This window comes from Emys orbicularis, chromosome 7 (genome assembly GCF_028017835.1).
Source record: "Emys orbicularis isolate rEmyOrb1 chromosome 7, rEmyOrb1.hap1, whole genome shotgun sequence".
Classification (NCBI taxonomy): domain Eukaryota; kingdom Metazoa; phylum Chordata; order Testudines; family Emydidae; genus Emys; species Emys orbicularis.
In genome coordinates, this window is record NC_088689.1 from 100,163,239 (window position 1) to 100,187,484 (window position 24,246).

General features: G+C 52.7%; 1 protein-coding gene across 2 annotated transcripts; it reads right to left on the reverse strand.

The window, feature by feature from the left end:
• Positions 1-1,531: 1,531 nt before the first annotated feature.
• ATL3 (atlastin GTPase 3) lies at positions 1,532-23,814 on the reverse strand. 2 transcript variants are annotated; one of them, XM_065407215.1, is made up of 13 exons: positions 23,746-23,814; positions 13,980-14,197; positions 13,696-13,839; positions 12,977-13,081; positions 12,306-12,356; positions 10,370-10,426; positions 9,139-9,231; positions 8,305-8,443; positions 6,654-6,781; positions 5,153-5,209; positions 4,441-4,512; positions 3,597-4,028; positions 1,532-3,118 (listed from the first exon to the last, which is right to left on the reverse strand). In XM_065407215.1, exons 2-13 carry the CDS (start codon positions 14,184-14,186, stop codon positions 3,032-3,034), a joined length of 1,572 nt encoding a protein of 523 aa, XP_065263287.1. In that variant the 5' UTR covers positions 14,187-14,197; positions 23,746-23,814; the 3' UTR covers positions 1,532-3,031. The 2 variants fall into 2 exon arrangements, with proteins under 2 accessions (XP_065263287.1, XP_065263286.1); XM_065407214.1 differs by lacking the exon at positions 1,532-3,118 and having other exon boundaries at positions 3,614-4,066; positions 23,746-23,811.
• Positions 23,815-24,246: the final 432 nt, after the last annotated feature.

A 24,246-nucleotide genomic window follows, 5' to 3' on the forward strand; every position in this document is an offset into this window, starting at 1 on the left:
TTCATTTTTACATGGAAGGTGCCCAGCTACTATGGCGATGGGCAGCCATACCCACCCCCTGCATACACTGAATTCATGGACTAACTGACACCCACATTGTTTGATTCCTGGATTTTTCAGGCCAGAAGATCTAGCCTGACTTCCTGCACAGCACAGGTCAAAGAACCTCACCCAGGGATTTCTAAATCAAAGCCTACCCATAGCTTTTAAAGAGCTCGTGTCTCGATTCAAACACTCCATGAGATGGAAAAGCCACCATGTCCCAAAAGACACCAATGGTTAATCACAGCCAATCTTTTTTTTAAAAAAGCCTTATTTCTAGCCTGAATTTGTCTAGCTTCAGCTTCTGGATCTGCTTATAATACCAATCCCTAGATCATCTCAAGCACTTTTCATCCATAGATCTCAAAGCACTTTATTCAGGTCATTCTCATTATCCCCATTTTACAGATGGAAAAATGGGGAGACAGTGACTTAACCTAGCTCACGCAGCAGGCTAGTGGCAAAACCTGGCCTAGAAAGCAGATATCCTGCCTCCCAGTCCAGCACTCTATCCACTAGGCCACATTGCTCCCATGCCTCAGTGGCCCCATCTGTAAAATGGGAACAGGACATTCTGCCTCACAGGGTGCCAAGAATTTAAAATCTACTGCTATTGTATGGATAGAAGCAAGCATTAGCTTGACACAGCGGCCTCACCATGCTGCACCCCTGCTGAAGGAAGTAACACAGAGCTGGTCATGTGGTGGCCTGACAGGCTGAATGGAAACTGAAAGATGACATTGCAGAGCCGAGAATTGAAGGGGCCTGGCTTTATTGGGGCACTCTCAGAGAACAGTGGCTTTTCTTTTAACATCTGGAGAAGGCTCTTCTCCCCCCCCACCCCACCCCAAGCTTTTCATGCGACCAGTTTGAAAGCCACAGGTAATTCTTACATTGGGAGAGGAATTTCCCAAAGCTAGCACAAAGGGGGGAAATCTGACCACATAATCATCCATCCACGCCAAAAGAATCTTGAGGCCAGTTCGTCCCTCTTAGCTAAGTTTCACTCCAACCTTCTTCAGAGCCTTTGCAGATTTCACAGACTCCTACCATGTACTCGCCCCTTCTCTTGAGCCTTGAAATCCAGGCACCCAATGGTTTTCACAGGGGGCCAGTTAGAAGGGCATCTTCAGGGGGACGCCCGGTTGGAACCAGCCTGAGGCACCAGGGAATGGCTGGAGAGGGAGAAGGTGGAAGATAGTAGGCTTGAAATGGGCAACATTAACGTGACCTGAAACATATATGGCTCCTGGGCTGGGGGATTTCAAAGGGAACTAGGGCAGTTCTACATCCCCCGCAAACAGATGCCTGCAACACCAATCCAGGCCCACCGAAGGAGGCAGGACACTGGTGAGGATTTTGGTGAGCCAAGGAAATCTCCAGCAGAACAAGGCTTGGGAGGCAAGGGGGGGTTAGCCAGGGTTCAGCCTCCCAGGGAAAGGTTGTACCTCTCTCCCTCTTCCCCCCCCCCCGAAATGAGGCACTGTGATCACGAAATGGAATGAGCTTTATTCTTGTGCTTTACATGAGCGGGAATGTGTGAGTGCTTCAGGGTTGGGATGGGTGGAGGGGCTGGGGTCAGACTGGGCAGGGAATGGGTGGCATCTGGTCCCCTGGTTCGAATCACAGATCCTGGCACTGCCCAACTGACCCCAGCCAGATACCAGTGGAGAGGGGAGGCCACGACCTGCTTGGCTGACGAATGGTGTCGGAGGCCCCGGCGAGGGGAAACCAGACAATCCAATAAGAGGCTAAGGATTTTGCAGCGTGATGCCCCAATGGCAAAAGTTCCCTACTCAAAAGGGCTAAGACGATTGGTCACTCAGCAAGAGACGTTAGCAAAGGGGGCTCCCGCGTGGCGCTAAGTAGGACATCCACCCCCACATGGGCAGGACTGCATTTTAACTGGTACCCCACACAGGACCGAGCCACAGCACACAGCTGCCGGTTAGGACTGGATTTGTCGGCACAAAGGAGCCCCTGGGCATATCTCCCATGAGCGGAGAGACCCGTTTTGCCCCAAAGCCGAAAGCAGGGGTGGTGGTGAGGGGTGTTAACACTGGATGGGGGAAAGTGTGGCTGGAGATTAAATGGACCACGTTGGTCCACCCCAGAGACACAGGCTAGGAGTCTCTCTCAATGCAGGCAGGGGCCCACAGGTGGGTCGCACTTCTAGAAGCAGTGTTGGCCCTGCCTAAGGAGCCCAGGCTGGCTGGCGGCACAGCGCAAGAATCATGCCATGGGGCTCGCTGGCCCTTGGCCAATGTTAGCTAGGGCTGGGCAGCATGCTGTGGGCTGAAGGCTCTCTCTGGCACGGGGAAGGGTGGAGGTGTCTCTGTATTTTTTGGTACCATTCCCACCACACCCTAAGGCAGCAGCTGGTCGAGGGAGGTTCCCCTCTTCTCCATGAGACCCAACGACACGGTTCAGTTCTACCAAGGCACAAGGGGCAGGGAGGGAAAATGAGGAACAGCGACGGTTACTCTGCTCAGGCCTTGAGGACCCATCCCTTCCGCTGGGCTGGAGGGAAGACACCAAAGCATCTGCACCTCCTGGGTCGGAGCAGGAAGTGAGGGGGGAGCCTGGGATTGTACAACAGCACCTGCCCATGCCCCCTGCTGAAGGGGAGCCAATCCCATGCGATGAGAAATAACCATTAAGGAGCCGGGATCCAGACGTGGTCTCCAGTCCGGGGTCCGCTCCCAGGAGCAGGAACGTGAGTCCGGTGGGGAGGATGCCCCATCCCGGTGACAAGGCACTGGCTGGCACAGGTCGGAGGTTAAAGCTGCAGTTGGTCTTTTTTTTTTTTTAAAGTGCAAAAAAAATAAAAAGAACGGGGGAAGCGAAGGAAAGATGAAGGGGGAAAGGAACAGGAATGAAAGAAGAGAGGAGTCGAGATCTGTGGGCCTGGAGTCGCTCCCAGCCAGCAGCAGCTGCAGCAGGAGCACAGGACTTTGCAAAGCCCCAACTCTGCCTTGGCATGAAAGCTTCACTGGGTTTTCTTGTCAGGCGGAGCCCTTGCACCAGACGTGTCAGCTACAGCGGCCCGGGTGGTGTTGCCCATGCGGGAAGTGGCCTGGAGAAAAGGTGCAGGAAAGAGATTGGTTGGTGGGGGTGGTTGGAAAGTCCCAATACGCACCAAAGCGCCTTGGCTAATGGGTGAAACGGCTGCTGCGTGTATGAGCCAAATTCCTAGTTCACCTGCTCTGGGGGAGGTCAAAGGGGCCACGTTCCCAGTGCTGGAAAGGTCTCCGCAGGGATCTCCAACTCCGGCCCAGCCCAGCCCCGCCAGGGCAGCAGGCAGTACTGCACCCTGCAGTACCTCAGCCACACTGCATTGTCTCCATGTTATCAGTGGGGCTGAGCCTTATGAGTCCCTAAGGACCAGCCTGTTCCCTGGCTCGCCAATTCCACCTTCCCTTTAAACAGCTACTACCCCCCTCCCACACCACCCATACCAACCAGGCCTAGTCTGCCTCATCCCAGGCATCCCCCATTTCTTGTGTCCCCCTGCCATGCCTACCCAGTGCCCCCCCATCCCCAGTGCTGCCCACCTGCTCCAACACGAAGTCGGCGGTAGTGTCGATGACCACGCCCAGGTCCCGGTACTGGCCTGAGTAACGGATGTAGCCCCAGGCCAGCAGGGCGATTAGCAGCAGCCCTACCACACAGTTGCAGAGCTGGGCAGCCACATCCAGCCCCATGAAGCCAGTGAGGCCTGAGCCCAAGTAGAGGGCCACGATGGCGCTGAAGATGACGGCCGGCGTGCGGAAGGTGCTGAAGATGTTCTTGCTCTTGTTGTGCTTGGCGAAGTGCTCAAAGAGCTCGCCCATCTCCTTCTCCAGCTCCGCCTCGTAGCGCTGGCTGAACTCCTTCCCCCCCATCTTCTTGATCTTCTGGAAGTGCTCCAGGGCCGACGCACGGTGCTGCTGGTGCTTCTCCTCCAGGATCTCCGGGGAGATGTAGGGTTTATCGCCCCCACACATCTGGGGGGGAAGGGAGCATCATATGGGAGGTTGCATCTCTGTGCCCAAATGGAATCTATGAGAGTTCAGAATACCCCGACTGCAGTATGCCCCCCGCCCCCACCCTCCCTCAAGCTCACCTGCAACTGCAAGGACCAGGGGGATGGAGTCAGGACAACTGGGTTCTATCCCCAGCTCTACGACGGGAGTGGGGTCTTGTGCATTAGAGCAGAGGGCCGGGGAGTCAGGACTCCGGGGTTCTCTTTCCAGCCTCTAACAATATCTTTACAAGTCCTGCTGATAATAAGCAGGCCCGCCGGGGGCTCAGGCGGGACCCGACATCCAGCATGTGGGGGAAGCGGAATACACGGTTTGACCATGTGGACACCAATCTTGGCTGCCCAATGGACGCCAGTCCCCATGACTCACGCACCTGCTCCATCTTGTTGTAATACATGTCCTTGGCAGAGGCCACAGCTGCTAAGTTATTGGCTTCCGCGGTGGCCTGCAGAGAGAGGGCAAAAGCAAGCCACTGATCAGCACTGCCATGAGCATCACTACTGCGGTGCATGGTGCAGTACCGCCTGCTGCCTATGGGGTGCTGGAGCTGCTGCAGCCATGCTGGGTGCAGTACTGCCTGCTGCCTCTGGGAGGCACTGGGGCTGGTACAGACCTGCAGGGTGCAATTCCATCCGCTATCACTAGGGAATTGGATTGCATTAGCAGCCAGGCTTAACCCTTTCCCCCTTTGGTCTCCATCAACAGCACCCTCTGGCACCCAGCAGGTAGTTTTGACCCACAGCATGGGCTGATAAGCAGGATCCATCTTCCAGCCGAGAACTGACACCAGGGGCAAGCAGGGCTGGATTTATGCTGCCTGCCCTGGGAAAGATGCCTCTGGGCCAGCAGGGGCTAGGAGTGCTCACATTCTGTATGGGAGTCACTTCCAGCTCTCCAGAGGGACGCAGGCCCTGGAGCCTTCAGAGACAGGGGAAGGCAGCTGACCTTCAGGGCATGCTGCTCAGCTCGTTGCAGGGAAGCACTCACTGCCCTTCCTACCCAATGGCCAGAGTCAGAAGAGGCTTCGGGGTCCACCCACTGGCCCCCTCCCCCGGCTCTGGCTAGCCCTAACCAACCAAACTCACCTGGAGCATGGATTTGGGGTGAGGCAGGTCCTCTCCTTGGTAGATCTTGATATAAGCCTGGGAGGGGAGAGAGCGACAGCAATGAAAGCAAGGTATAGAGCTAGGAGATCTAGGCTAGGCACTTCTTTGGCTCCCATCACAATCTTTAATGTATTTATTCCCACTACACCCCTGTAAGGCAGGGCAGTGCTGTTCTCATTTTACACGTGGGGAACACAAGGCACAGAGAGGCTAAGTGACTTGCTCAAGGTCGCCTGGAACATTTGTGGTGGAGCAGGGTCTTGAATGCAGGTCTCCCCAATCCTAGGTAAGTGCTCCAACCTCACATACCTCACAACAGGAAACCGCCCACGTTCATCTCTTAGTCACTTCCCCGGGAACCTTCATCACAGGAACAGAGTCAGCCCAGATCAGACCACTGGCCCATCCACGCTGGGATCCTGTCTCTGATAGGGACAGCACCAGAAGCTTGCCAGGATCCCTGCAGTGACAGGGTAACCTGTTCCCAGGGGGAAGTTTCCCCCAACTCCCCTCGCTACTCGAAGCAGGAAAGGTTTATAACCAGAGCTGGTCACCGATTTTGCAACAAAACAGTCTTCCATCGAAAAAAGCAGTTTTGTCAAAATCAAAAACATTTCACAGGAGGGCGGTGATTTCACTAGAGTTTGACGGGAAGTTGTCAAAACTAATTATGTCACTGCTCGTTTCGATGCAATAGAATAAACACGTTTCATTTTTACTTGAGCATTTTGTTTGGACTTTTATATTAAGGCACACATTTGAATAGTGTATTTGTATACATTCCATACTGGATATTACATATGTTTTAATTGAATGTAACATGTATATTATATTTAATATATGTTATATATAATTATTATGTTGAAATATTTAATACACCTCTACCCCGATATAACGCTGTCCTCAGGCGCCAAAAAATCTTACCGCGTTATATCGAACTTGCTTTGATCCACCAGAGTGCACAGACCCGCCCCCCCCCCGAGCGCTGCTTTACCGCGTTATATCTGAATTTGTGTTATATCGGGTCGCGTTATATCGGGGTAGAAGTGTATATGTAATGGATAGTTATGTATGTTAATATAATGTAAAATATATATTATAAATAATATACAATGCTAATTACAATAAACATGAGATGATATTATATTAAAATATTAATTGTAAAAGTCTAAATGAAAAGAATCCAAATGATCAAGTAAAAAGGAAATGTTTTACCTTCTCAAACACTTCCAGGGTCTCCAATTAAAATGTGTCAGAATTTTCAGTTCGCTGCAAATTTTGGCTTTTTGTTCCAATTTGCAGAAAAAAATAAAAAATGCCCATATGTTGGAATTCCCTGCAGACTGGAAATCCTGGCTCCCAACCAGCTGTTTGCAAAGGCTGCCAGCCAGTGGCTTTAGTGTTGCTGCCACCTGCTGGCTCGGGAAAGGCAATGTATCAGAACAGCTACATTTTCACATTCATCCTGGATTCTGCCTACCTTGAAATACTCCAGCAGGCCTCGGCAGGTGACCTTGGAACCATTGATCTCCTTCTCCAACAGCTGGTGAGGGTCCAGAACAATTGGGATGAGCTGCTGGAGTTGCTCCTTGAACTCGGTAGCAATGTCTGGCTCGGGCAGGAAGGAATGAGACATGTCAAGAAACTAGCATATATACACTTGCATCAGAGCACCAGAATGCCTGAATTTCTCCTACAAAGCCCCCTGTGAAATAGCCTCACTGCCCAGACGGTGCAGAGAGGGGATGTGACTCACCCCGAGATCACACAGAGTCTATGGAAGAGCTGGGACTCGAACCCCAGTCTCCCAGGCTGGTGGCTAACTCCAGCAGAGTGCTGAACCATGCTCAGCCCCTAACAAACAGGACAGAAGTTAAAACACCCCATCAATTAAAGGAAATTCGGTGAGATGAAACCTAGTCTGAGCTCAGATCTCTTAGGTAATTATCTGGCCCGCATCACTAATATCTGAGCTAATCTCCCAATCTGTGATGATTTATCCTCACAACAGTGCTGTGAAACAGGGCAGCGCTATTATTCCCATTGTGCAGATGGGGAAACTGAGGCACAGAGCAGCTAAGTGACTTACAGGGAGCCTGCGCAGGGGCTTGAGCTCAGCCTGCATCGCCCACTTGTTACATTTTCAGAAAAGTCCGCTTGTGCTTTCTCCCATGCTGACCGTCACACTAGTGAGAGACTCCCCATAAACACCCTCAAAGTTACCTCATTTTCCACCTTCAAATGCCTCCTCAAAACTCTCCTCTGATGCGAGGCCTACAAAAACCTTGACAACAGTTAGGTCACTACTGCACTAAGATCACTGCCCATCATGCTGCCGGGGGCTGTCTAATGGTTTCCTTGTGCTCCCCCATCTGGCTGTATCCAGCTGTTGTCTCATCCTTAGACTGTAAGCTGTTTAGGGCAGGGACCAGGTTTTTGTTCTGTTTGCACAGCGCCTGGCACCACGGGTCCTAGCGGCTTCTAGGCGCGATCACAATTCAATATAATCGCTATTTTTAACTAGAGGTGGGCAACATTTTCTGACCCAACTTCTTTCAGCAAAAAAGGCAGATCTGAGGCGATAGAAACAGCTGATGAATTTGTGTCCATTGTGGCAAATTGTTTAAGACAAAAAAAAAACAAAAAACAAAAAAACAATTTTCACTTCAAAATGACTTTTCGTTTGATATTTTAAAATTTTAAGAAGGGGGGTGAGCACAAAAATCAAAATGATCGACCCCAAATGAATTTTTTTTTTTTACTTTTTGATCTTTCAGAAAGTTTTGTGTTTTTTTTCCCCGTTTTTTCAGAACAGCCAATGGAAAATCCATTATTTACCCAGCTCAACTTGTAACCTGAGCAGAGCACATTTTTTGCAGGCAGATAGGGGAATTTTGAGATGATGAGGCCCCTTTATAAACCAGTCTCCAAGGGATCATAATTAACTAAATGCAGATTCCCCAGCGCTGAGCCTGCAGATCCTGGAGGCGGGGCTCCAGCTCTCAGTGGCCTGTCAATCCCGCAGTGCCCCAGTTAGGAACAGGCCACACTGGGTCCATGCAAGGGGAGCTGCGTTATCCATTCTGGATTGCAGTGGAAGGGGAGCAGAGTCAATTCAGCGCACGGCCTACCTTTTAGTCGCCCATCAAAGCCGGGGCTAGTGGCCACCTTGAGGCCTGGGTGTGGTAGGAGGAAGCAGTTGACGTTGGTGAAACAGGAGTGGATGTGCCTGCGGACGTTCTGGATCTCCTCATGCTGATGGGTCTTCACCTACCGGCAGACCGACATCTCCCACATGCCATCAGTCATCCCAGCTAGCCACACCCGTGTGCTAGGAGAAGGAGTCCTCCCACCCTGTTGCCAGCAAGGGCTGCCCGGGGGATTATGAACTAGACTAAAAGATCCTGCCCCGCCTTGCTGGACAGTTTGGATCAATGCCAAGGCTGAGGTGTGCCGGAGAACATCCCCTCTGATGCAGCCACTAATAGCTTCCCAAGGGGGTGCTGCTGAATCACTCTGCTGTGAAGATGGAAGCCTGGGGGGCGGGGGATCAGTCCACAGGAATAAAGGGCTAAACTTGACACAGATTCATCCCACCCTGCCCCTCCCCCCCATGCAACCCTGCTGACTTCAGCTCTCAGCCATCCTGCAGGGCCCACAAGCATGATGCCAAGGCCCAAAAGCCAAGGGATAAAGCAGGAGCAACATTTGAAGGGATGGAATCAACAGAGTCAAGGACCCCAGGGGGGCATGGTTTGAGACAGACTCATGGGACAAGCTGGTCTCAGGGCAGGAGGCCAGGCCCCACCTGCTGGAGGGCAGATGAGTTACATCACATGCTCAAAGCTCTGGGCTGCAAATGGCCCTCAACTGAGTGATGCCCCAAGCGTGCTCACCCACTCAGGCCAAACAGCAACCCCCTTTAAGGATTTGCAGCTGATGTGGCTGTCCCGGCCAGTCCTTACCTCCAGCCGCTTCTCCAGGAAGTTCCTTCCCCCCTCCAGGCCATAGGGGTACTCATAAGGGAAGCTCCAGTCCCGGACCAGGAACATCAGGGTCTGAGAGAGATGGGAAGGAGGGCATGGGGGGTCAGCCATGGGCTTAGGGGACACGCTTGCTCTGTGCCACCGGCCTGGGACTGTACTGGCCAACAGTGATAGAAGAGGGTGACAGCAGGAGGCACCACCTCCTGGTCCCTCTATAGGGGGCAGAACTGATTCACAGCAGGGATGGACACCTAGAAAGCCCACGGGGCTTTGCTCCAAAGAGGGGTGGGGAGGGGGAGGCCACAGAGCTGGGGAGAATGGGATTCATGTATGTGCTTATTTGCTGGGAAGCCTAAGTCACAGATACAGCTTCCCCACCCCTGTCCCAGTAGTGTCCCCCTAGGGGGAGATGGGAATTGAATCTCCATGCTCCATCAGCTTTTTGTGACGGGAAGTGGGCTGAGACCCCTCAAATTCATTCCACAGACACCTGCTAGAGGGGACTGGAGCCACTGGGGCTTTGAGGCTGGTTAGCGCCACCAACCCCTCTGTAACAGGCCCAGGCCCTAGAGCCAGCCAGCCCTGTTCGCTAATCAGATATAGCTGATAAAGACAGACAGCTGCGGGAAAGGGGGCACAGCCAGAAGCTAGAGCAGAGGGAAGGTAGGCCCGGCCTTGTATTTTCTCCAGCTGCTCAGCCTGAGACTGGGATGAAGAAGGCTCCTCACCAGAAGCAGGAACTCAAGTGAATTTCCACAGCCTGGGAGAGGAGGGATGTGACACTCCCTGGGGAGAAGAGACCATGGAGAACTACAGACAAGAGAGCCTCAGACAGGAGTAACTGGGCCCTCTAGTGTCCAGTCTGCAGCTGCACCTATTCAGGGAGCAGAGACTCATGCTTAAATCCAGAGGTCAAGTGTTCGTATCCGGACTACCAACAGCTCCATATCACAACAAGAAGGCTAAAGCAGTCACGCTCCAATCCAGTGCCCTGCTGGATTGTGGGTAACAATCAAAAACCTCTGCCCAAGGAGCGAAACCCCTGGATACCTGCACTCCAGGTACGTCTGAATACCTGGAGCCCTGGCCTAACCCAGTTCCCCCCACAGGCCTGCGTAGCAAGGAGCTCCCCCACCTGGCCTGTGTGCTCATTCACCCCTTAGGGCATGCTGAGCCGGGACATGGGGACAGGGTGGGCTGCAGGGCGTACCTGGAATGGTTTGAGGAAGATCTCGTCCATGGCTAGGCGCCCGTACTCTGTGAAGAGCTGAGGAAGCAGAGAGACCAGTGGTTAAAGGACAAGACAAGGCTGTCACAGCTGGAGTGGGTAGGGAGGGTGATCACTGGGGACCCATCAGACATACAAAGCCGCATGCACACACACATATCATGGGTCATCATCCCATAACAGCCACCATGGGCCAACACAGAGTCATAGATTTTAAGGTCAGAAGAAACCATTAGATCATCTTCTAGTCTGCCTTTCTGTATAACACAGGCCAGATAATGTCACCATTCCCCCCAGTACTGAGCCCAGAAACTTGGATTTGGCTAAAGCAGTGGTCTCCAACCTTTTTACCCCCAAGATCACTTTTTGAATTTAAGGGCAACCCAGGATCTAACCTGCCCCTTCCCCGAGGCCCCGTCCTGCTCACTCCATCCCCTCCTCTCTCCAGTCGCTAGCTCTCCCCCATCCTCACTCACTTTCACTGGGCTGGGGCAGGGGGTTGGGGTTCGGGAGGCGGTGCGGGCTCTGGGCTGGGGCCGAGGGGTTCGCAGGATGGAAAGGGGCTCCGGGCTGAGCCTGGGGCAGGGGGTTGGGGTGCGGGAGGGGGTTCTGGGCTGGGGCAGAGTGTTGGGGTGCAGGAGGGGATTTGGGGTGCTGGCTCTGGGAGGGGGCTCAGGGCTGGGGCAGGGGCTTGGGGTGCAGGAGGGGGTTTGGGGTGCTGGCTCTGGGAGGGGGCTCAGGGCTGGGGGTTGGGGGTGCGGCCTCCCACCGGGTGGCACTTACTGCGGGTGGGTTAAAGCAGGCTTCCTGCCTGCCCTGGCCCCGTGGCCCACGCCGCTCACGGAAGGGGCCAATGAACCCCTGAGGCCCCTGGGAGGGGGATAAGGGGCACGTGGCTCCACGCACTGCCCCTCTCTGCAGACAGCGCCCCCCCATTGGCCACAGTTCCCCGTGGACACTGCGGGGGTGGTGCCTGCAGGCGGGAGCATTGCGCCAAGACCCCTGCCCCCAGCCCCGCCCTGGGCCTTAGCGGCAGCCCCGCTACACCACTGGAGATCACGATTGACCGGCTGGTGACCACTGGGCTAAAGCATCTTCCTGAAAGGCCTCCAGTCTGGATTTGGAGACATCACCACTTTTCTTGGGAGATTGTTCTTGGGAAAATCGCCCCCACAGTGAAACACTGGTGCCTTATTTCTAATGTGAATGTGCCTGGCTTTAACTTCCAGCCATCGGTTCTTGTTCCGCCTTTCCCCACTAGGTTAAAGAGCCATTTAGTACCTGGGATTTTCTCCCCGTGAAGTTACTTGTACACCGTGATCAAGTCACCTCTTGATTTTCTTTTTGAGAACCTAAACAGATTGAGCTTCTTAGGTCTCTCACTGTCAGGCATTTCTCCAGCCCTCTGATCATTTCTCTGGCTCTTTTCTGCAACCTCTCCAATTTTTCAACGTGCTTTTTTAAAAAGTGCACTCCAGAACTGCGCACTACTCCAGTATTGGTCTCAACAATGACGTATTCAGAGGTAAAATATCCCCTCCCTGCTCCGACTCACTGCTCCCCTGTTTATACATCATGAATTGAAGTGGCCATTTTGGACACAGCATCCCGTAGCTGCAGAGAAAGATCTTACCCTGCTGACCCAGCCAGCCAGCTTGGAACTGGCATTACCCTCTTGACGCGCCAGATGGAGATGCAGCCAGTGCCAGGCACCATGTACCTAGCAACTCCAGGCCAGGTACCTAGCAACTCCTGCCTCGCCTACACCCCAGCCAGGCCTACCAAAGCCAGTCAGGTGCTGCAGCTCAAAGAACTGTTTCTGGGTCACCCCAGCTGTCTGGGGAAGCTCCCCTGGCCCTCAGTTCTGGGTTTAACCTCCCTGTCACATCCTCATGTTACAAGGCCCTTCCCCCATTACCTGCAGCTGCTGCAGGTCGTCCTCCTGGATGTTCTGGGACAGGTTATAGATCTGCAAGGAAAGAAGATGCTGTTAATGTCAAGCACCCACCAGGGAAGCCGCAGAGCTGAGATTCAAACCTCCCCTGCCATCCCTGCCAGACAATCAGATGGGAATGGTGCCACTGAGTCCCCAGTCATGGTGCTGGTATCCTGGCATTGTGTCCACATCTCTCCCCTTCCCAGCCATCTCCATGTCACTTTCTTTGGCCTCTTCTTGTAAGCGAGCCCCCGCCCCTAAGGCTATTCCCGCATCACCCAGCCAAGCGCATTGTGTCTGGTTAAAGCTCCTGGCTCCCAAACTCTCACCCTGAAATCTCAGCAAGTTCCCATTGGGGCTCACCAACCCGGAGCAAGGTGGGACGCCACCCACTCTATTCACAGTGGGAGCAGAGATCTCCCAGCCACACGCCATGCTCAGAACCCCCACTGCACTGCTTAAGGTCCCAAGCCATGAGGTGACCATCTGCGCAGTTCCCCTAAGGGCTTGGAGACGGCAGCCCTTGTGCACAGCCCCATGCCCTGATGACACCAAGACACAGTCCCTGCCAGCAGGGCCACACGCCAGGCACCTCCAGCCTAGGAATGGTTCCCCTTGTCTAACCCCAGGGCATTCCCCTCTGCAGGGCCCACCTGGATGGAGCTGGTCATGGTGCTGAGCGCAAAGATGGTGGCGCAGTCCTTGACGGTCGACTGGCTGTCGAAGGCACCCTGGGTGTCCATCAGAACCACTGCCACCTGGGGGAGAGGGGCACAGATTGGGATGGAAGGGTGTGGGCCAGATGAGACCAGAGAAAGCGCACTGACATGCCCATGCTGGAACCCAGGGAGTGCCCAGCTCCGGCTCATTATGTGGGGATAATGCTCCCCTCCCGAGTGGGGAGACGGCATCCAAGGGCATGTGGGGTACCATCGGTATGGCCTGCCCCTTCCACAGGCTTAGCATCAAGAGGGCATCACCCAGACTGACACCCCCACACCTCCGGCGCACCAGCAGCCGGTAACGCTAGCCCTCCCCCTAGCATGGCACATTGATCCGCTCGATGACCCAATGCCATCCTGGCCCAGGTTGCACCCTCCTGCAGATTCTGTGGGTAGCTGCACCGGCCTGCAGCAAACGGCAGGGGGCCAAAGCAAAGCAGGCAGAGGAGAGGTCTGGCTGCAGATCAGAGGCTGGCTGACTGCCACGATCTGTGCACTCTCTTCCATAATGCTGCAAAGCTGGGGGTGCAGCCACATCTGTGCATCATACTCACAAAGGTGCCACATCCCCCTACGCACGCTCCCCCCACCCCATGCCTCCACCCGACCAGACACACTCCCCACCCCCACCCCCATCCCCCCACCCTTACCTTTTTCCCATCTCGCTTTTCCACGGTGAACACCTCACTCCAGATCTGGATCCCAGTGGTCTCGGGGTCTGAGCCCCCACGCCATGAAAACCCCAGCAGGGGCTCGTCCTCTTGCCCCAGCCAGCTGGACGTGCCACCTTCCTTCTGCAGAACAAGCAAGAGGGGTGGATTCTCAGCTGAGAGCAAGGCTGGGTCGGCTGGAGGCAAAGCACTGTGGGAAGGGGCAGTGCTCATCCAAGTGTACATGTAATGCAGCAGCAGGGCATCCTGGGAACAGAGCTTACCTGAGTGTACATGTAACGCAGCATGAAGTCCAGCAGGAAAGATTTCCCTTTCCGGAAGGCCCCAGCTACCGACACCACCACCACGTCCATGTCCCGGATAGATTCCTGCAGCAGCACCCGGCTCAGCGCCTTCTCGTCCAGCTCAAAGGAGTGGGCTTCTTTGTGCACCAAGACGATCTGCACTGGCCCAGGCTTCCCTCGCCCCATGGCGTCCCCACCTGTGGGCACAAATACATTGCTTGGGGGGCTTCTTAGGAAATGCCCTAGGGGAGGTGGGGCTTGGGAACAATCTTCCAAGCAAGGGTTTAGATTATCCCACATCCGGCTGCTTTGAGGTTTTTTTGCACTTTTCTCTGAAGCATTTCATGCTGATTAGAGATGGAATAACAGGCTAGACGGGCCCATGGGCCTGATCCAATATGACTATTCCTATATTCCGCTCTGTACAGCAGGGGACCACAGCCCTGGGCTGACCTACACACCAGAAATCCCCCAAGCACCAAGGGTGGGGTTAGGGTGTAAAGCTTCTTGTTTTCCTTTCCCGAACGCAGACCTGGAGGGCTTAGTTCCACCCTCGCGACGGAAGGGATTGTGAATCTCTCCCGTTCCCAAGGCCTGGGAGCGTCTGAAGAGATGCACTTGTGTGGCTACAGGGCCCCCCTCTCCTAAACTGGGGCCTGTACCTTCCACATCAAGCTGACCAGGGAAAGCTGAACTACCTGGCTACATGCAACCTGAGTCCCAACCCTGCTGCCTGGGGGGCGCTCAGCAGCTTGGATGATAAAACCCAAGCTCAGCAGCATCTAGTGCACCAGGGATGCCATATGAAGCCCCCAGGGCCAGAGCTCCCATTTCAAGCCTGGCTGTGTCCCCCCCTCCCCCCCCCCCCCCCCACACACACACATGCCAGGAGCTCATGAGGGCTGAGGTTACAATACTCCATGTCAACACTGCACCAGAGATGACAACCCCTCCCCTCTCCCCCTCCCAATCTTCAGGGCAACCCACAACACAAAGGGGCAGGACACAGCCAAGGGAGGGATGTCCAAGGCAGTCCCAGCTGGTGAGAGTGAGCTTGGATCTGCTCCTTTCTCAGGACAGGGAAGCCTTGGAACCAGAAATATTTGGAGAGCAGGGTGGGGCCGGGTTATATTTGCTGCAGCCTGTACCAAGCGGCACCCTGTTGCCAGTCACACCCCTGAACCCATTGGGGCTGCAGGGGCAGGATTAATTCAGGGAGTGGCCTGGCCACCAGTCAGAGCCGTGAATACCCATCCTACAGCCCAAGGAACATGTGCCAGTCTGGGAGACTTTCTGCCAGAGTAATTGGCTCAAGCAGGTGGAAGTTGGTGCTCTCTTGCTAGGGTTGTACTCTGTCCTCAGAGTATGTCTTCACTGCCAGGCTTTTTACCTGGGTGTTATCCCAACCCACTCCCATCCACATACAAAACCCTCTCCCCCAAATTTAGTAGCCCAGCTGGGGGGTGGATTACAGCCCAGATTCTGCTTTCACTCAGGCTGGTAACTGGCCCACTTTGCAGTGAGGATGCTGGAAAAATCACTGGAGGGCTGATAGCCCTCCCATGCCTTCCCACAATTCCCTGTATCCCCAGGACAGACAAGTTCTCCCACAATTCACTGGGAAAGAATCACAGAGCAGTTTATCATACTGCAGCACAAAGAACTATGGAATACGCCCTCAGAAGTCCTAGTCACACACACAGGAAAGTGCAGCACGAGTGAGGACAGAGTAACACAGATATGGTGCTGCAGTGTGGCTGCTCACGCCTGGGCTAGGCCAACGTGCGTGCAGATCATCCAGGCCAATGGCAGTGAACAGATAACTTCTAACCCAGCTCTAACCCAGGCTCAGGGTAAGGCCCTGGTGGCTCGGGAGATCTGGGTTCTATTCCTGCCTCTGTGGCTGACTCCCCATGTGACCTGGGGCAGGTCACTTCCTCCCTCTGCACCTCCAATTCCCCACCTGCAAAATGGGCATAATAATGAATGACTGTTGGGGCGGGGGGGAAGAGTGGTGTTTTTAGGCAGCTGCTTTGTACCACAGTGGCTCTTTGTTGGTCTTAAGAGTCTCCCTGAGCTAGGGCCACACAGAGGCAGTTATCTTAGCACAGCCTCGTGCAGCAAATTCCACAGAGAGGGATTTTACCACGATGCTGACGAGAACCTCGCTAATGTGCCGCAGTTACACAAAGTATTATTTTGGACGGCACAAGCTTGACATGGACCAGGACCCCGCAGGGTCAGGCGCTGTCCAAAACACTGAACTAAGAGACAACCCCTGGCCCAAAGAACTTCCAGTTGAATGAAATTAGCGTGATTTGATAAATATGCCAGAAAGCAGAATGCTGCCATGAGAGAGCTGCCTTGGGCTGGTTCCTCAGCTGCGGTAAATGAGCACAGCCCACTCGCCCTCTGACTGGGGCCAGCCAAGGGTCTGACCCTCTGCCTCACCGTGTGGGGAGGGTTTGGGCAGCAAATGGGGCCAGGTGCAGTCCTAGATTCTAAGGCCAGAAGGGCCCACAGTGATCATCTAGCCTGACCTCCTATATAACATAGGCCGGCCTTGAATTAATTCCTGTTTGAACTACAGCAAAACTGTTAGAAACACATCCAGCCTTGATTTAAACATTCCCAGCGATGGAGAATCCACCACAGCCCTTGGGAAGTTGTTCCAATGGTCAAGTTCCCTCACTAGTCAATTTGCACCTTATTTCTAATCCCAATTTCAACCTCCAGCCAGTGGGTCTTTTTAGACCTTTGTCTGTTGGATTAAAGAGCCCACAATCAAAGTTCGGTTGCCCATGAAGAGAGATAAGGTGGGTGAGGTAATCTCTTTTATTGGACCAGCTTCCATTGGTGAGAGAGAGAAGCTTTCGAGCTACAGAGAGCTACAAATTGGTCTAATAAAAGAAATTATCTCCCCACTTTATCTCTCTAATATCCTGGGACCAACACGGCTACAACAACAGTTTCCCATGCAGGTACTTTTAGACTGTGATTAAGTCACCCCTTAACCTTCTCTTTAAACTAAACAGATTGAGGTCCTTGAGTCTACCACTATAACCATGTTTTTCTGATCTTTTAATCTTTCTGGTGGCTCTTCTCTGAACCAATTTTATCAACAACCTTCTTGAATTGTGGGCACCAGAATTGGACACAGCATTCCAACAGCGGTCGCACCAGTGCCAAATACAGACAGAACCTCCCTACACCTATACGAGATTCCCCTGTTTACATATCCAAATTCTCATTAGCCTTTTTGGCCACAGCATTGCACTGGAAGCTTGTGTTCAGGTGATTATCCATAGGTTAGGACTGGAATGGAAAGAGATCTGAGGGGCAAAAGTCTTGGAGAAAGGAAGAGGGGAGTCCGGGACTCTAGTCCATGAGCGACTAACACCCAATCTATGCCTCTGGATAAAACTTTCCACTTTCCTTGGCTCTTCACCATCAAAGCACTTTGTAGGCATCCATGCCAACCCCCCTTCCTTGGATGGAATGAGCCTCTTTCAACAACAGAGGCAGAGAGAGAGGGGAAATGGCTCGCCCCAAGGCATGAGCACCCAGCCTCCCCATGCTTTGATCACAAGGTTGCTTGTTAGCTCCACCATTTAGAAAAGGGAGCTTTGATCAGCAGCTAGTCCAGTTCAGGATCTCACCAGGAGATTGGGGCAGTGTGGAGGTGATGGTTAGCAAGAGGGGGTCCCATGCATGGGATGGTCCCTTCTCCCCCACCGGCTCCATCCTCAGCTGCTTTTTCCTCCCCCCTCCATTCTATTTTGTACAGGTTCTTACCCTGCCCTTCTCACTCTAGTATCTGTGAATTAAGCCTCACGTGACTGACATGTGTCACATGTGGTTTGTTCTCTCCCTGGGGGCAGGGAGAATTGCACATGTAGTGGAGTGGATTGTTTTGGGACGGTTTTGTTTATTAACAGCACATGCTGCTGCTCCCTTGTTCTTCCCTTGGGGACAGAAGGGAGAGGATCCGTGAGGGATCATCTGGGAACCAACTGGAACCCTCTAACCTGAAATCTTGCTAGCAGGAGGAACTGGTTCTGCCCAGATCAAGTCTCTCCTAGACCAGCTAGTGCCTCAATGGTTAAGGCCAGTGAAAGACCCAGACATCATGCTGGGATCCACAGATGTCTGGAGAAGCCAAACCCTGACCTCCGGCTAGCCCGAAAGCTGTTGGATTCCAGGCCAGGCTCTTCTCAAGGACAGCAGTGACTGGGAAAGAGTCACAAACAAGATTTTGGAGACAGTGCCTCAACAAGTCCTGCTCCTCCTTTGAACCAATGGGTCCTGAAAGGTCAGGCAAACATCTCTGAATCCAAGCTCTTGTGAGCAGGGTCCATCTCTGGCTCTCTCTCTCTCTCCAGCGCCCAGCCCAATGCGACCCCCCCAATCTTGATCACGGGGTGTCTGTGCAGCACATGCCCAACGGGGCCCCCCGCATGACAGGGCCCTGCCAATCTCGGTTGGGGAGGAGGTTGTGCAGTGTCCAGCCCAATGGGGACCTTCCAATCTCAATTGGAGCCTTGAAGTGCTACCATAATGCTACTAATAAAGCACACACTGTAATGGGGCTCCAATCTCAGGCAAGGCATCTACTGTAATGCACATAGTAAACAACAACACACACAGCTCGTTTTTATCTATGCCACCTGTGACGTTGTGCAGTCTATATGGTTTTATAAAAACTTGATAATAAGTCAATATAATGTAACTGGGATATTTTTAGAGAAAATACGGTAATAAGTGAATGTAACGTAACTGGGATATGCTTCATGCAAAAGGTCTCTTGTAAGGTATCATTACAAAGCTTATAATCTACTGAGTATGATCATCCTATTTGTAGAAATGTACCACTCTTGTATCTAAAACTAGAAATATAAAACATAACTCTGAGGGCCTATTGTAATTATGTAAAGTGTGGGCCATTAATGATGGTTTGGAATCTTGATGACTCCCATTAACCAGGACCATTGTCTGCAGATGGTTGTGTTTACCCGTTAGTCTTCCTGTATGAGTGTGTGCTGGCAAGTGGGCAATGAAGTCTTGCAGTGACATGTGATCATGTCACCTGAACTGGAATCCATCTTTAACCTGGTGCTTTTCCAGTGAGGGGGGGGGTGGAAACCCAGAGGGACAAAGGGTTCCCGCCTTATGCAAAAGATATATAAAGGGGTGGAAGAGAACAGAGTGAGGAGAGAAGCCATCATGAAGAATCCCCTAGCTATCACCTGAGCTGGAACAAGAGCTGTACCAGGGGAAAGAATTGTGCCCAGGCCTGGAAGGTGTCCAGTCTGAGAAAAAGCTTACTGAAGCATCTCTGAGGGTGAGATTATCTGTATTCAGTTTGATTAGGCATAGATTTGCGCATTTTATTTTATTTTGCTTGTGACTTACTTTGTTCTGTCTGTTACTACTTTGAACCACTTAAATCCTACTGTCTGTATTTAATAAAATCACTTTTTATTGAGTAATTTACTCAGAGTATGTATTAATACCTGGGGGAGCAAACAACTGTGCATATCTCTCTATCAGTGTTATAGAGGGCGAACAATTTATGAGTTTGCCCTGCATAAACTTTATGCAGGGTAAAACGGATTTATCTGGGTTTAGACCCCATTGGGAGTTGGGCATCTGAGTGCTAAAGACAAGCACACTACCGAGAGCTGTTTTCAGGTAAACTTGCAGCTTTGGGACAAGTGATTCAGACCCTGAGTCTTTGTTAGAGCAGACTGGAGTGTCTGGCTCAGCAAGACAGGGTGCTGGAGTCCTGAGCTGGCAGGGAAAACAGGAGCAGAAGTAGTCTTGGTACATTGGATGGCAGCTCCCAAGGGGGGTTCTGTGATCCAACCCGTCACACCACCCAGTGCAGTAAAAGAGCAATTAGCATTCTTTTTCTGACTCCGTTAGTGCCATACTAATTTAATACACAAGAGCTCTGGGCACCTGGGTTTAACTGTGACTCAGGCAGGAAGCAGAGTACGGAGGTCCCAAAGACACCTGCAGGAACAGATTCAGTGTCAATGACACTCTCCCCAGTGAGTGTGCAGTCCAGAAGTGAGGGGCACCGACAGCTCTGTCTGTGGGGAGCCCAGCAGTGGGACAGAAGTTGGCTGTAAGTCAGAACTGAGGGGTATCAGCAGAGCTGTATGGGGAGCACAGAAGAGGGATAGCACGGGGCTGCAGGTCAGGATTGAGGGGCACCCCAGGGCTAGGATAGCAGGAAAGTTGTAGGTCAGGATTATGGGACATTGGCAGAGCTGGTGTGGGGGAGGAGAGGATGAGCCCAAGGCTGGGACAGCAGGAAGCTGTAGGTCCAGATTGAGGGGCACTGGCAGAGCTGGGTGAAGAGGAAGCTTATCCTGGCCCTGCATTATGCCTCACTCTCTCAAGCACGACCTTCTCATTTTCCTGTGTGATAAACAAATAATGCCAACACAATATAAACACAAGCCAATATTTCAAACCATTCTCTAGGAGGTTTCACCCAGTGTCAGCAGCTGAGCAGTGATGGGGAAAAAACAAGAACAACCCTTCTGAGGCTCAGCAAAGTCCTGACACCCCAATGCCGGCACCATCCTCCGGTCAGTATTGCAGGCAACAAGCCTGGAATCAAATTTGCAGAGTGCAGAGGAAAATGTCACAGGGGCAAGGAATGACAGGGCCTCAGGGCTAGGAGGGTCCATGATATAAGCCCAGGACCCCTGAGCAGAGGAACCAGAGTTGAGCAGTGTCAATAATATGACATGCTCAGGGAGACATGCCGGGTACACAGGGCCACAGGTGTTCAGTCAGCAGGGGGCAGCTTGAGCCCCAGAGAAGCAATTCAAGGTGTTAGCAAGGCAGGCTGGTTGCAAACTAGCGCAATGAGTTTGCAAGAAAAGGATTCGGGACACGATACATTTGCAGTACAAACCACTTGCAATACAGTGCAAACATCCACAAAGCCACCTCGTTATCCTCCTCAAACTCTCCTTTGCCATAACACCCACAAAACACTTGACTACAGTTATGTTGGTGGGCTTGGGACAACAGCCTATCATGCCAACTTGGATTATCTCATTATTTCCTTGTGCTCCTCCCCTGTGTGTCTGTATCACCTGTTGTCTCTTGTCTTATCCCTAGATTAGAAATTCGTTGGGGCAGGGATCAGCTTTATGTTCTGCTTCTATACCGTGCCTAGCACAATGGGATCCTGATCCATGACTGGGACCTCTAGTACGACCACAGTACAAATAACTCACCACCAAGCATTCACAACACAATGTGTTGGCGATGCAAAGCATTCTTGACACTTTAACACAACAACACAATGCATCTGCAACACCGTTCAATGGGGTCCGACAGCAACCTCACTCAATGTGTCTGCAACACATCACAAAAGGTTCACAACCCACCACATTTGCCATGCCACACCTTGGCCCCACAAAGCAACACAACACTTGCATACTGCAACATAGGGCAACATTTCTCTACTCAACACACTCGCAAGGCTACACATTTGCAATGCAAGGGTTTCAAAATGCAACTCAACACAGGGCAGGGAAACTGCCGCATACAGAGGGCTCTGCCCCAGGCTTCTCTTGCAAATGCTTCCTTCATTCAAGATTAAATTCACTCAAAAGCAGTTACAAAAACTCTGCCTGCACAGATGACTAAGTGTTAAGCTATGGCCTGGATCCCCTCCACCCCCCCCCCCCATCTCCTCTTGAAATACGTACTTCCGTGAAAGGGGAAAAGGCAGCACCACACACGCACACCCAAAAATTACTTGCACGTAGTTTCTTTCCACTGCCAGTGAGTGGAAAACAGAGCTACTCGGTCTGCACTCCCCACCCTGCCCTCAGTCAGGAAATCCAGGCCTGGTTCACATTAAGTAAGCAGGGGATGGCAGAAGGGCTCCTTGCGCCATCCAACATAATTTACCAGTTCCCAATGCAGTGCTAGGAAAACAGCCCGATGTTTCATAAGCAGCTAATCATGCCTCACCTCAACTGTTCTTCAAGACAGCATAGGAGTTGGCACACATGATAGAGAGGTGTAGGTAGGGACAGATAGACAGACATAGAGATGGATCTAGCTATGATGTAAACTATCACCTCACAGGGGGACTGGGTGTCAGGACTGAGGAACATCAACAGAGCTAGGTGAAAGGAAAGACTGCCCAGTCCCTGCCTGCATCATACTTGCCTCTGCCACCGTCTCATAGAAAGATCTATCTACCTCTCTATGGTACTTACAGAGCCCTCATTACCTTAGGCATCTCATAATCTTCACACATGCCCTGTGACGCAGGACAGTGCTATTATTTCCATTTTATAGATGGGGAAACTGAGGCACAGAGCAGTTAAGTGACTTGCCTAAGGTCACTGAGGGTGCCTGTGGCCAAACAGGGATTTGAACCCAGGTCTCCCTAGCACCATACCCTCTGTATTCCTTCTTCCTCACTGGATTAGGCTATAGGGCTCAGATAGCCTCTAGAAGCTGATTCTGAGAAAGGTGAAAGAAGACCCAGCAGTTATGGGGTCACTTGATCCCCAGATGCTTAGTGGGCATGAAGCAGCATGGTTTAGAGCCTTGGACCCAAATATTCGGTTCCATCCTAATGTGACAGTGGAAGAAAGCACTTTCAGTACCATCACAGCCCTTGGCCAAGTCTCTGCATGGCTTTATCCCATCGATGCTAGCAGTCAAACCACTTTCAGCCTCACTTACAGCCATCATCAGCCAGAGGTCATGCTCCTTGGGCAAATGAGGGTCAAACATTATAACCTCACATCCTTCTCATCCCCTTCTAATCCCTTTACGTTCCTGCCTCCTGGGTGTGGGGGCAAAGACTGTAGGGAAAGATCCTGCCTCAATAGGGTGTGGGGGAAATAAGGCTACAGGGAACAATCCTGCCCTAATGGGGTGGGGGGACAAAGAGCAGCATTCTCCCCATTTCACAGATGGGGAAACTAAGGCACAGAGAGAAGTGATTTGCCTAAAGTCACCCAGTAGGGCAGTGACAGAGCCGGGAAATGAACATAGGTGTCCTGATTCCCAAGCAAGTGGTGTATCCAACAGACCACGTGAACCAAGTGGTGCTCTGTGTTCCATTGCAGAATCAGGCCCCAGTTACATACATATATAGATTGCAAAGTGCTTCAAGGACTCTAGCTGTGCTGGTATAAAGGGGGCCTTTCATCCAGGGAGAGGGCATAGAGTCATCAGCCAACTCTACATAAGTACAGTCACCTATACCCAGGTCTTGATGTAGGGTGATCATGGGGACACTATAGAAACACATAGTTCCTGCTCTGTACACAGGGGTGCCTGCTCTAGTCAGCTCCCTAGTAGTGCATAAGCACCTTATGGCCTCCTCTCTCTATGGGGGACCCTGTGACTTGCCCCCCTCTCTACATATAGGGGACCCTATAGCCTCCCTTTTTCCTCTCTGGGAACCACATATGCCCTCTCCCTATAAGGGAACACATGGCCTCATTTTTCTCTCTATATAAGGAAACCTCTTTCTCTATACGGGATCGCGTCTGTCTGGGGACCCCATATCCCCGCCTCTCTCCGTAGGGAACCCCTCTGTCCCCCTCCATAGGGAATCCCAGCTCCAGAGGGGACGCCGTAGCCCCGCCCGCCGTCTCCACGGGGGACTCCCTCACCATAGGAGACCCTTATACCCCCTTCGCCATAGGGGGCCCTAGGCTACCCGGACGGGGGGAGGGGGCCCCATTACCGGCCGCCTCCAGCTTGACACCGTTCGCTGCTGCCGCCACCGCGTAGGGATCAACATGGAGCCGCCTCCACCCCCCATCCTCCCCCCGCGGGGCCAGGATGAGATGGGCGGGGCCACCGCCAGGCGGGAGGGGGGAAGCAGAGAGCCGACCGACCGGAGAGGCATGCCGGGAGATGTAGTCCCTTTGAACTCCCCTCTGGTATATTTCAATAAACTGTGGCGCCCGCGGACTACAAGTCCCAGCAACCGCCGCGGCGGGAACTCTCACTACATGGGGAGGTATATGCCGGGAAATGTAGGCCACCCCCAGTCCTCCCCTGGGTACCCCTAGGTGTCCACGGACAATGGCTTCGAGCAGCCTCCTCGGGAGAGTGAGAGTAACTCCTTCGCACCCAAGGGTCGCATGCTGCTTTGAGCCCCATGCCACCCAAAGCATTCCCAGAGCAGAGTACAGGCTGACACCCAGGCTTCTGAGAGCAAGAGAGGGTGCTTGGCCCTTGG